At 37.7% G+C, this 12,691-nt stretch overlaps 1 protein-coding gene across 3 annotated transcripts in view; it reads right to left on the bottom strand.

Moving 5' to 3' along the window:
- Window positions 1-971: 971 nt before the first annotated feature.
- Window positions 972-12,691, bottom strand: part of LOC129925145 (neuroglobin-like) — an 83,591-nt gene continuing 71,871 nt past the window's right edge. For all 3 annotated transcript variants that reach the window (XM_056023700.1, XM_056023701.1, XM_056023702.1), the window contains one exon: window positions 972-3,872. In XM_056023700.1, the coding sequence (XP_055879675.1) occupies window positions 3,705-3,872 (168 nt within the window). In that variant the 3' untranslated portion in view covers window positions 972-3,704. The remainder of the gene's footprint in view (window positions 3,873-12,691) is intronic.

A 12,691-nucleotide genomic window follows, 5' to 3' on the forward strand; every position in this document is an offset into this window, starting at 1 on the left:
GATGGTAATGTAGACATTCTAAAATATAGACATTGTTTCTTTGACCACAGTCACGAGGCACTTTTTTAATACTTAATTTGAAGTAGTTATTAGATTTAATCAGACCACAAGTGTAGACTAATCACATTAGACCTATGCTTGCTAGAAATGGCTAGAAATACAACAGATTCATCTCCATAGAATAATCCTTTGAAATCTCAAGTGTTCTCCTGCCTCTTATAAATTTCTAACCATATAGATGTTTACATAGTCAAATCATGGTGTATCACTATTAGTTGGACATCGACTACAAGCTAGACTACATATTTTTAGTATTAGCACTCTGAAGTGACCATTAGATGTTTACAATCAGTAACAAATTTATACAGAAAATGAAACATGTCATCGGGGCCAAACTTATGCATAGGCTAACTAGGCAGCTATCTAGGGCCTCCGATTGGTAAAGGCCTCGCAAAGTACTCTAAACAATTATTTAATAGAAGAAATAGTGAAACTTGTCCTCAATGTTAATGTTGGACTACACTAGGTTTTTAATAAATTGAGTAATTTTAGTGTTTTTTTTTTAAATAATATTTTTCTATTTCATATAGTGCCACCAGATTCAATTCGCCTAGGGCCTCCAATTATCTAAGGCCGACCCTGGTATTACTTTTTGGTTGTACATCGACTACAAGCTAGACTACATATTTTTAGTATTAGCATTCTAAGTACCCCCCCCCCTTTTCGCTTCTTAAGACAAAGGTATGAAGTCTAAATACCCGAACAAAGGCAAAATACAAAAGTCAAGTTGGACTTTTTACTCCATTCAGCAATCTGTTTTGACTAGTACTTTCTGGACTATCCTTCAAAAATGAAAATCAATTAACCAATTAACTTACATTTTGCTGCTTTCAATGCTGCTGGTCAACCTTGGCATGGACTAGTTTTGAATTCATAAAAGGAATAAAAAAAACAACAACAATCAAGGAATGTACATTTCAAGTGCTATTGATTTTTATTGACTGAAAAGGAAATCTGAAACTTAGAAATCTTGCACTCAATACAAACGTCCAAATCCTTGAACAAAAATATTTCTCGTGAAAGCAACTTGCACATAAGGATTTCTGTCACAAACACAAGCCAGTAATAGACCTACAAGAAAAAAAAACAACTAACAGACAAGAAAAAAAGGAAATAAAACACCAGAACACGGGGGCGCTGTAGCTGTGTAGTAAAGCGATTGACTTTCGAACTGAGGGGTCCCAGGTTCGAATCCTGGTGAAGACTGTGATTCTTTAATGTGCCTCTTGAGTCCAGCCAGATCTTATGGGTACTTGACATTAGTTGGGGAAAAGTAAAAGCGGTTAGTCGTTGTGCTGGCCACATGATGACACCCTCGTTAACCGTGGGTCACAGAAACAGATGAGCTTTACACCATCTGGTCCATAGGTCGCAAGGTCTGAATCAGGAAGTTAACTCTTCCAGAACACGAATGTATAAAAGCAATCAACCTATCTGAATATGAAGAAAAGATTGACCAGTTGGAACAAACACACAAGAAACCTACAAGTTAAAAAGAAAACAAAAATTGAGCTGTCCTAAAACAAGAACAGCAACAACAAGAACAAAAGAAAGACAAGTAAACAATTGACCTACACAAACAAAAGTATACATTTGACTTACCAAACACATTCACACACAAAAGGAAACGGCCCGAACTGAAACAGAAGGAAAAGATAGACCTGGCAGAACACAAACAAAAAGAAACAACCTATCTTATTGTTTTATGTTTGTGGGCATTGAAACCAAATGGTTTTGTTTTGTTCAAAAAGGGCTGAGGAGATAATGTCCTACTTCTACCTCCTAGCACATCTCAACGCTAAAAAAAAAAAAAAGGTGCCATGGGACTTACAATTATTTGACACAAGAAGCTGATCAGAAAAAATAAATACAAAATACAAACATGTATGTCATTATAATAAAGATATATATGACAGAGTCAGAGCTAAATATTTATTTAGTTTATAAAATTAATTATTTTTAATTACCGAATTCGGAGAAGCACAATATTGTATACAGAATATTATATAGATAGAGACCCAGGTACATATATGCGACGTTGTACAATGATATTTTAGAAAAAAATTGCTTGAGTCTAAATCTAGATAATAAAACCAATAAGTATCACTACACCAATGTGCTTTGTATCACTATACATCAGTGCACTGAACGATCAATTTTAAATCAAAAAGTTCATTTATCCGTATCATGACCAATGTAAACAAGAAGTGCGAAATGAAATTAGTGAACACATTAATAAAGTCATGAACACACGTCAAGTTTCTAATCATCTTCATTGAGCAGACGTAGGCTGACAAAATGTTAGTGATAGTGTACCTATATATTTTTTAATATACGAACGTAGGCGATATCTTTTTATTTGAACCCTTAACTTTTAATGAATAAGAAAGCAGTCTTTCTCTAGCATTCTTTTTAATGTCGCAAAATGTTAATCCATAGACATAAATAAATATAGACTGGCCGATTAAAGAGTTTTATGAAATGAAAATTTGTGACTTGCAATTTTGTGTACTTTATTATACAGCATTTATAAGCAGTATAAAAGTTAAGTATTCATATCTATTTCAGCCATAACTTATATAAGTATTAGCCTACATGATTTTCACTAGTGTTTTTTTTTAATCTCTAAGAATGAAGATCATGCAATTTTTCATAATTCGGAAATCCGAATACAATAGAATAGATATACATGTTTTCAAGTTACATGAAGTTACTTCCTTTGGCCAGTCTATATTTATTTATGTCTATGTGTTAATCAAAGTAGGAGACAATTCCCAGGATACGGAACTCAACAAAATATTTCGTAACTCTTCGTTTTATATGCCTTGATTCTATCTTTAAAAATGAGCTCTTCAATTTGAATATCGTACAGCAACTAACCCATGAAAGTACGTAGTGTATATATGTACGAAATGAAAGAAGAAATAGGAGGGTAGCTAAAAGACCTTTCGAAACTATTTCAAGCTTTTTTTTCTTCAAGCATTAAATTTCAGTTGCATCATGATGTTTTGTTTTCTATGCCGATGCTGCACAATTAGCGCAAGTCTGCTTCTTGTGTCTATCAGTAGGGCTTACGTCTCTAGATCTGGGTGCCAGATAAATTTCCGATATATCGCGGGCCGAATAACTGAGATATTTATCGTCAAGTCTCATGGAGCTGAGCCTATGTACCACGGGCAGAACTTTCGAGGACTCAAGAGCACAGAATTACAGGCCGAATATAGCTCGAAGGGCCGAATTTAGCTCGAGGGTCCGAAGGTTGGTCTATTATGACAAAGAATGGAGACGGTAGGAACAAGTTGAATGCCTATCCTCTCCAGATCCTTTTGTTTCGTTTCATCTATTCTAATAATCTCAATAAATAAGTCTGTGCGTGCGTGTGTGCATCATAATATTTTAAAAAATTGTTCTTTGAAAATGAGTTCTTGTGTAAACAAAGATGGAAATCTAACTGCACCCCCCCCCCCAACCCAAAAAAAAAAGTTTCTTAGCAGTAGGTTTATACCTACTTCACAAATAAGATAAATAAAAGCAGTAGCATTTAGATAAATATTATTTTCTTCAAACCCCCACCCCCACCCAAAAAAAAAAAAAAAAAATTATTATGTATACACAATTGGTGATAGATTGTAGCGTTATGCTGGTCACGTGGTAGCGTCGTCGTCCAACAACTTTCCGTCAGGGTCGGACATGCCTTTTTTCATCTGAAAGCCAATGTAGTTGTAGAGCCTCCTCCAGGCCTCCATGGTCTCTTTGTTGTACTGTTCCCCAAGCATCTTAGTGAAGCCTTCGTTTAAAGATGGCCACAGTCGCTGTATTGGGAAGAAGCAAAAGAGTTATTTAAAAAAATAACGATCATGGGGGATAACTCCAAACGTGCTAGACATAGACATATATATATATAGACTGGACGATAAAGAACAAATTATTATCGGAAATATTTGGGAAAAGATACGTTTGTAGATCCACATCACAAACCTATATATATTTGCCTATGTCTATGATTATAAAACAAAGACAAAATATTGGGAATATGGCAGTTTTGTACTTTTCAAAACTAAAGATCAAAGGTATATATTGGCTGAAATGTTAGTCCTAGAACATAGACATATATATATATAGACTGGACGATAAAGAACACATTATTATCGGAAATATTTGGGAAAAGATAAGTTTGTAGATCCACATCACAAACCTATATATATTTGCCTATGTCTATGATTGTAAAACAAAGACAAAATATTGGGAATATGGCAGTTTTGTACTTTTCAAAACTAAAGATCAAAGGTACATATTGGCTAAAATGTTAGTCCTAGAATTTATAGCTCAATCGCCGCCATTTTTTTTTCACATAGATATAGTACATAAAACATATTGACTCCCCCCAAATAAAAATAACTTCCTACTTCCAGTCTATATTTATTTATGTCTATGTCCTAGAATTTATAGCTCAATCGCCGCCATTTTTTTTTCACATAGATAAAGTACATAAAACATATTTGACTTCCCCCAAATAAAAATAACTTCCTACTTCCAGTCTATATTTATTTATGTCTATGGTGCTAGACATTTTAAAAATATCCTTAACTGTTTTTTTTTTTTTTTTTTTATCTAAGACTTGTACAACTTCAAATACTCTGCTAGAACCAGAGTCTATCCATAAAACCTAATAAGGTTACAAACTTTTGTAAACATTATCGGATCAACTTTTCACAATTAGGCATGTGTAAAGCAACCAACATTACATGAATCAATAAAAAAAAAATCAACAAATTAGTTAACCAATTAGTTAATTAAGTAATGGTTATTAATTATTTTGTTTGATATCGAAATAAAGGGAATAAATGCAACTTAATGAGAAATGTGGATGTATATATAGATTTAATTCCCTTATTACGTTTTGACACTTTTTTTCCTCCCGTTTCCAATTCTCGGATCATAGTCGATGACAATACACGAATCAATCCAATTAGTTAATGAATCAGTCAAATCAGTACGAATTAATTAACTATATTTTATATAGCAGAAAATGCCATTTGCAGATAAATGGCAGTAATTAGCGGTTCTTTCCCTTAGATAAGCGTTGTTTTTGAAGTCATATTTTTGCTATTGCTTGTTATTTGTTGTTGTTTGTTAATGCTACACACAGCCTAATCTGATTGACCATAGTTCCAATGTTTACGTAATATAGAACTAGCTGGTGGTGGTGGTGGTGGGAGGGGAGGGGGCTTGCTTTCTTAACCGAGATGTCTCAGGTTCGAAGCTCGGTGAAGATTGTTTTTTTTAATATCGGTATTTTTAGGACGCCCCTGAGTCCATCCAACTCAAATGGGTACTTTACGTTTATTGGATAAAGTAATGGCGGTTGGTCTTTGTGCTGGCCACTTGACACCCTCGTTAACCGTCGGCCATAGAAACAGATGGGCTTCACATCATTTGAACCATAAATCGCAAGATCTGAATGGGTGACTTACATTAATTTTTGTAAATTTTCAGGTCGCTTTTGTTTTTTCTTTTTTTTCTAAAACCTGCTGTAAGTATTTTCACGTATGTGCTATTATTTCTTTATGTTAATACATTGTTTATATTTCCGATGTTTTAAACGTATTATTACAAATAAAATAGAGTTCAAAACTAAATCTTTTTTGAAGTAACGTCTGTATAATATAAGATAAGATTGTACAAAAAAAGAGATTCAAAACATAGTGTCATAAACCTCATAGAGTAACTGAAGGAATTCACTGTTGGCCAGTGGGTGAGTTGAACTGTTAACTATACACCACTGAATATTTAATTTAATTATAAAACAGTCTCTAGACTGCACCCCACAAGGGAGACAAATGCAGAGAGACCAAAGCAAACATGGTAGAGATCAGTAGAGTAAGAAATCAAGACGGCAGGCTGGACATGGACCCAACTCAGGGAGAGCCCTATGGCGAAGTACTGTAGGAGCCCCAAGTCAAGTAAGTCAAATTTTAATGAAAACCAGTTTTATGTAGTACACATAACACAGCACAATAATAAAAATATAGATATCACTTGCTGTTTTAATATTTGTATTTGAGGAAAGGGAGGGGGCGATTTTATCAGAAGTTAGTGTTTCTCAATCTTCAGCCGAAAGATTACCGGTACGTTGGAACAACTCCTGTAAAGAGCAACGACGCTAAGCGTTTTTTTTTTTCAGAAACAATCCCAGAAAAAAATATTTTTATTCCAAGTGCCATTGCAGCAAGAGAAATGTTGCCTGTAGGAACCAGGAAAAACAAACCAACAACATGCTGCCTGTAGGAATCAACAAACATGCTGCCTGTAGGAACCAACAACATGCTGCCTGTAGGAACCAACAACATGCTGCCTGTAGGAACCAACAAACATGCTGCCTGTAGGAATCAACAACATGCTGCCTGTAGGAACCAACAACATGCTGCCTGTAGGAACCAACAACATGCTGCCTGTAGGAACCAGGAAAAACAAACCAACAACATGAAGCCTGTAGGAATCAACAAACATGCTGCCTGTAGGAATCAACAACATGCTGCCTGAAGGAATCAACAACATGCTGCCTGTAGGAACCAACAACATGCTGCCTGTAGGAACCAACAACATGCTGCCTGTAGGAACCAACAACATGCTGCCTGTAAGAACCAACAACATGCTGCCTGTAGGAACCAACAACATGCTGCCTGTAGAACCAACAACATGCTGCCTGTAAGAACCAACACCATGCTGCCTGTAGGAACCAACAACATGCTGCCTGTAGGAACCAACAACATGCTGCCTGTAGGAACCAACAACATGCTGCCTGTAGGAACCAACAACATGATGCCTGTAGGAATCAACAACATGCTGCCTGTAGGAACCAACAACATGCTGCCTGTAGGAACCAACAACATGATGCCTGTAGGAATCAACAACATGCTGCCTGTAGGAACCAACAACATGCTGCCTGTAGGAATCAACAACATGCTGCCTGTAGGAACCAACAACATGCTGCCTGTAGGAACCAACAACATGCTGCCTGTAGGAATCAACAACATGCTGCCTGTAGGAACCAACAACATGCTGCCTGTAGGAACCAACAACATGCCGCCTGTAGGAACCAACAACATGCTGCCTGTAGGAACCAACAACATGCTGCCTGTAGGAATCAACAACATGCTGCCTGTAGGAACCAACAACATGCTGCCTGTAGGAATCAACAACATGCTGCCTGTAGGAACCAACAACATGCTGCCTGTAGGAACCAACAACATGCTGCCTGTAGGAATCAACAACATGCTGCCTGTAGGAACCAAAAACATGCTGCCTGTAGGAACCAACAACATGCTGCCTGTAGGAACCAACAACATGCTGCCTGTAGGAACCAACAACATGCTGCCTGTAGGAATCAACAACATGCTGCCTGTAGGAACCAACAACATGCTGCCTGTAGGAACCAACAACATGCTGCCTGTAGGAACCAACAACATGCTGCCTGTAGGAACCAACAACATGCTGCCTGTAAGAACCAAAAACATGCTGCCTGTAAGAACCAACAACATGCTGCCTGTAGGAACCAACAACATGAACCTTACAGTGTAAATCTTGAATGCCTGTAGGAACCAACAACATGCTGCCTGTAGGAACCAACAACATGCTGCCTGTAGGAACCAACAACATGCTGCCTGTAAGAACCAACAACATGCTGCCTGTAAGAACCAACAACATGCTGCCTGTAGGAACCAACAACATGAACCTTACAGTGTAAATCTTGAATGCCTGTAGGAACCAACAACATGCTGCCTGTAGGAACCAACAACATGCTGCCTGTAGGAACCAACAACATGCTACCTGTAGGAACCAACAACATGCTGCCTGTAGGAACCAACAACATGCTGCCTGTAGGAACCAACAACATGCTGCCTGTAGGAACCAACAACATGCTGCCTGTAGGAACCAACAACATGCTGCCTGTAGGAACCAACAACATGCTGCCTGTAGGAACCAACAACATGCTGCCTGTAGGAACCAACAACATGCTGCCTGTAGGAACCAACAACATGCTGCCTGTAGGAACCAACAACATGCTGCCTGTAGGAACCAACAACATGCTGCCTGTAAGAACCAACAACATGCTGCCTGTAAGAACCAACAACATGCTGCCTGTAGGAACCAACAACATGCTGCCTGTAAGAACCAACAACATGCTGCCTGTAAGAACCAACAACATGCCGCATGTAAGAACCAACAACATGCTGCCTGTAGGAATCAACAACATGCTGCCTGTAAGAACCAACAACATGCTGCCTGTAGGAACCAACAACATGAACCTTACAGTGTAAATCTTGAATGCCTGTAGGAACCAACAACATGCTGCCTGTAGGAACCAACAACATGCTGCCTGTAAGAACCAACAACATGCCGCCTGTAAGAACCAACAACATGCTGCCTGTAGGAACCAACAACATGCTGCCTGTAAGAACCAACAACATGCTGCCTGTAGGAACCAACAACATGCTGCCTGTAAGAACCAACAACATGCTGCCTGTAGGAACCAACAACATGCTGCCTTTAAGAACCAACAACATGAACCTTACAGTGTAAATCTTGAATGAACACACAGGATTTGTTTCACACATGGATAACGTAAAAATATTCTATTTAAAGAAGCGTATGTGTGTGTGTGTGTGTGTGTGTGTGAATGTGCTCGTGTGTTTGTGCTTTTCACTGTTTCAAGTACTGTCTAAGAAGTAATTAAAGGCTAAGTCCAACGCGACCGTCGCTCATTAAAAGATAACTCTTCCAATCTGTACAAGAGAACTTATCTGGAGTTACTTTTTCTTTCCTCAGTTTCTCATCATCATCCAATCGAAGAGACCAGCCATGAGATGCGAGTTCTTATTTAGAACACAAAGCTAAAAGTTAAAACATCTTTAATTAAAGTCTACACATGGCGGACATTTACAAAAACAGTTTTTTTTGTTGTTTTTCGGATTTCATTTCACGCTTAAGATACAATCCAAAGATATTCAATCCAAAGATATTCCATGGTTCCAGTTCTTGTGCAGAAATAAAAGAAAAACAAGAACAAAAAACTAAAAAAAAAAAACAACAACTTTAAAACAAAACAAGCACAATGCTAATACGAGGTGTAATTGTATCAATTAGTTTGGATTAGTCATGTCATTAAATCTGTAATACTTCTAGACCAGGGTCGAGCAATCTTTCTCTATGGAGGGCCGCATATAAATATTTTTCTGAGAATGAGGGGCCGCAAATGAGGGGTGGCAAATTGTGATGAAATGTTGATTTAAAATGTTGTTGTTAACTTTGAATTTGACGCGCAATAATAAAATGTGTATGTATAATACAGTACAAGTGTGAAATGGCTTGACATGATGCATAGCTGTAAGTAGGAACGTTTATATTTTAATGTTCCTAACTTGTAATTTTTAAATACACACACACACACACACACACATACACTCCCATTATATATGATCCTATCACTTGTCTGGGACAGTTGGGAAGAAAGGCAAAGGGGGGGGGGAGAAGTCGGTATCTCTTTTAATGATACCGTGATCAATTTTTAAATAGTTCTTAAGTGCGTGGATCCTTCGAGGTTGGGGTCTGGGGAGGACGTTCCATTTAGCGTCTGATTAAATAAAGAACACAAGTATTTTCAGATAATAATGTGACATTACAAAATCTAGACGCTACAACCTCAGAATGTGAAAAATAATACCTATAAGAGTCTGATTAAAAAAGCTAAATTTAGTTTCTCCTAACATTTAAAATAATTAGACAATAAACTAGTCAACAAAAAAACTTCGCAATGTTAAATTTATCGACATTTCTTCCTTTAACATTTAAACATTTTTTAAAATTCAAACAGAATTGAGTTATTGTTCTGCCCAGTCTGCTACAAATCTGGAATTGTGCCTGGGGCTGTTGCAGCAGTTTGCAAACATTCAGACATGAACGAGTGTTATTGACGCGCATACATTTTGTTTCTATAACGCCTTGAGTTCTATTAAAACTAACTTTTGCCCCCCAGCTAGACCCGGAACCTCTACTTAATGCATTTTTTTGTACTTATTTTAAAAAATTGAAAAAGTATTTTGTAAATAGTGACTTTTCGAGTTCAATTGTGTCAACGTCTTTACATTTATTACGAGCAATACATTTTTAAATACTTACGAAAGAAAATAATTTTAGTTACTTTGATATAATATGTATGAGATATCACGTGACAGACGTCTCCTCCCTACGCCATTATTAATACATGCCATGGGCGTAGCCAGGGGGGGGGGGGTTGGGGTTCAACCCCCCCCCCCCGAAATTAAACCCCCCAAGGGGGGGGGGGATCGGAATTTAGTGAATGACTTTTTGCTTTGATTTTGTTTATTTAAGTTGAGATTTTAATACTAAACCATCATTTGCCCAAGCACAACCAATGGGGTTTTGAGTTTAAAACCGCTTACCAGGGGGTTTTGAGTTTAAAACCCCCTACCAGGGGGGGTCGAGTTTAAAAACCCCTACCAGGGGTTTTGTGTTTAAAACCCCCTACTAGGGGTTTTGAGTTTTAAACCCCCTACTTGGGGTTTTTGCAGTTAACCCCCCCCCTCTCTTCTATAAAACAAAACACAAAAAAATGCAAACGAAAATCCCCTAATTCCAAGAGCACAGTTAAGGGAGATTTTGATTTTAAAACCCCCTCCAAAATTTACGATAAACACCCTCTTCAATATAAAAAAAGTTAATTACGCACTCAAAATGTTATGAGCGTAGCTAAATGGGTTTTGACTTAGTTTTTAGTTTAAACCCCACTTCAGCGGGGTTTGAAGGTAAAAAATACCTCTTTAATAATAAAAACAAAGCAAATTATACACTCAAAATGTTTTGAGTGTAGTCAAAGGGGTTTTGAGTTTAAACTCCAATCCAGTGGAGTTTGAAGCTAAAAAGTACCTCTTCAATATAAATAAAAGCAAATTACTCACACTAAAATCTATGAACGCAGCCAAAGGGGTTTTGAGTTTAAACCCCCCGCCAGGGGGGTTTGAGGCTAAAAAATACATCTTCAGTGTAAGAAAAAAAGCAAATTACGCACTCAAAACGCTATGAGCGTTGCCAAAAGGGGTTTTGAGTTTAAACCCCCATTCAGAGGGGTTTAATGCTAAAAATACCTCTGCAATATAAAAAAAAAAAAAGCAAATTACACACTAAAATTATTTGAGCGTAGCCAATCCAATCGGGGGTTTTGAGTTTAAACCCCTCTTCTACAGATGGCGTTTGTTTAAAGTTTAAAACCCCTCCAGATGGTTTTGAGTTTAAGATCCCCCTACAGAGCATTTTGAGGTGGAAAACCCCCAACAGATTATTTTGATGATAAAACTTCTCTTTTCGATATAAAATCTAAAGCAAACTACAGTCACTTAATTCCAAGAGCGTATTCAAGAGTGGTTACACATTTTACCAGTGGCAGGGCTCCCTTAATAAACTGTAGTGAATAGTCATCTGCCGAAATTGAAAAACACTAAATGTGGCTCAACAAAGATGGCTAAGACAGATTTTAGTAGTCAGTAATAGAGATCGGGTTTAAATCAAGGAAATCCTATGCCGAACTGGGAGTCGACCCTTTAGTAAGATTGTGAGAGAGCGACGCATGAGGTTTGCGGGACATGTTCTCCGACAAAATAAGAAGAGTTGCAATGATATCCTAGTACAACTTGACGCCACTCATTCATTGAGGTCCTCATGGCAGGTGGGAAGAGGCTTCAGACATTACCAGTGACAGATTTTTATGGAAACTGCTTGACGTCAAATGCTCCGAACGGCGTGGTAGGGTCTAAGTCAGTAAGAATAGCACATTAGGTTTTTGAAATAAAACTTTTTAATAGCAGGAAAATGCACTGTAGATACCTCAGAATATGCATTTTGTTGGCTTTCAATACCAGAAATAGTGCTTGGCGGCGGGGCTTCGCTCCGCGCTAGCGCTCCCCAGACCCCATTGCTAGTAATGGCAGGGAATCTAGAATTTTATGGAAACAGCTTGACGGCAAATGCGCCAAACGGCGCGGAAGGTCTTAGTCAGTAAGAATAGCACATTAGGTTTTTGAAATAAAACTTTTTAATAGCAGGAAAATGCACTGTAGATACCTCAGAATATGCATTTTGTTGGCTTTCAATATCAGAAATAGTGCTCCTAGCGCTCAGACCCCCTTGCTAGTATTGGCGAGGAATCTACAATTTTACCACTAACTCATTGAAGAACCTATTCTAGGGCACAACGTCTTCCGAAAGAATGAAGGGTCAGAATGCTATAAAGATTATTTACACACACACACACACATAAATACATATATAAAAAAATAAATTCGCGGGGGGGAGGTGGGGGAGAAAAAAAATGCCTCCCAAACCCCCCCCGAAAAAAAATCCTGGCTACGCCCATGATACATGCCATGCACATTTCTATGAAAGTCTAAAAAGTATTGATCTGTTTTAAACGTATCAATCGAACAGCTTTCCGAGATAATTAACGAGCTTAACAATGTTCTGTTGAATCCTCTTCAAAGCAAACAACACTTAGGAAGGGAGAGCACTATCTTTAGTGTAGATTGCCGAAAGAAAACAAAATGATTGTGGAGCGGAG

The sequence above is a fragment of the Biomphalaria glabrata genome, chromosome 3 (assembly GCF_947242115.1).
Source record: "Biomphalaria glabrata chromosome 3, xgBioGlab47.1, whole genome shotgun sequence".
In the NCBI taxonomy this organism is placed as follows: domain Eukaryota; kingdom Metazoa; phylum Mollusca; class Gastropoda; family Planorbidae; genus Biomphalaria; species Biomphalaria glabrata.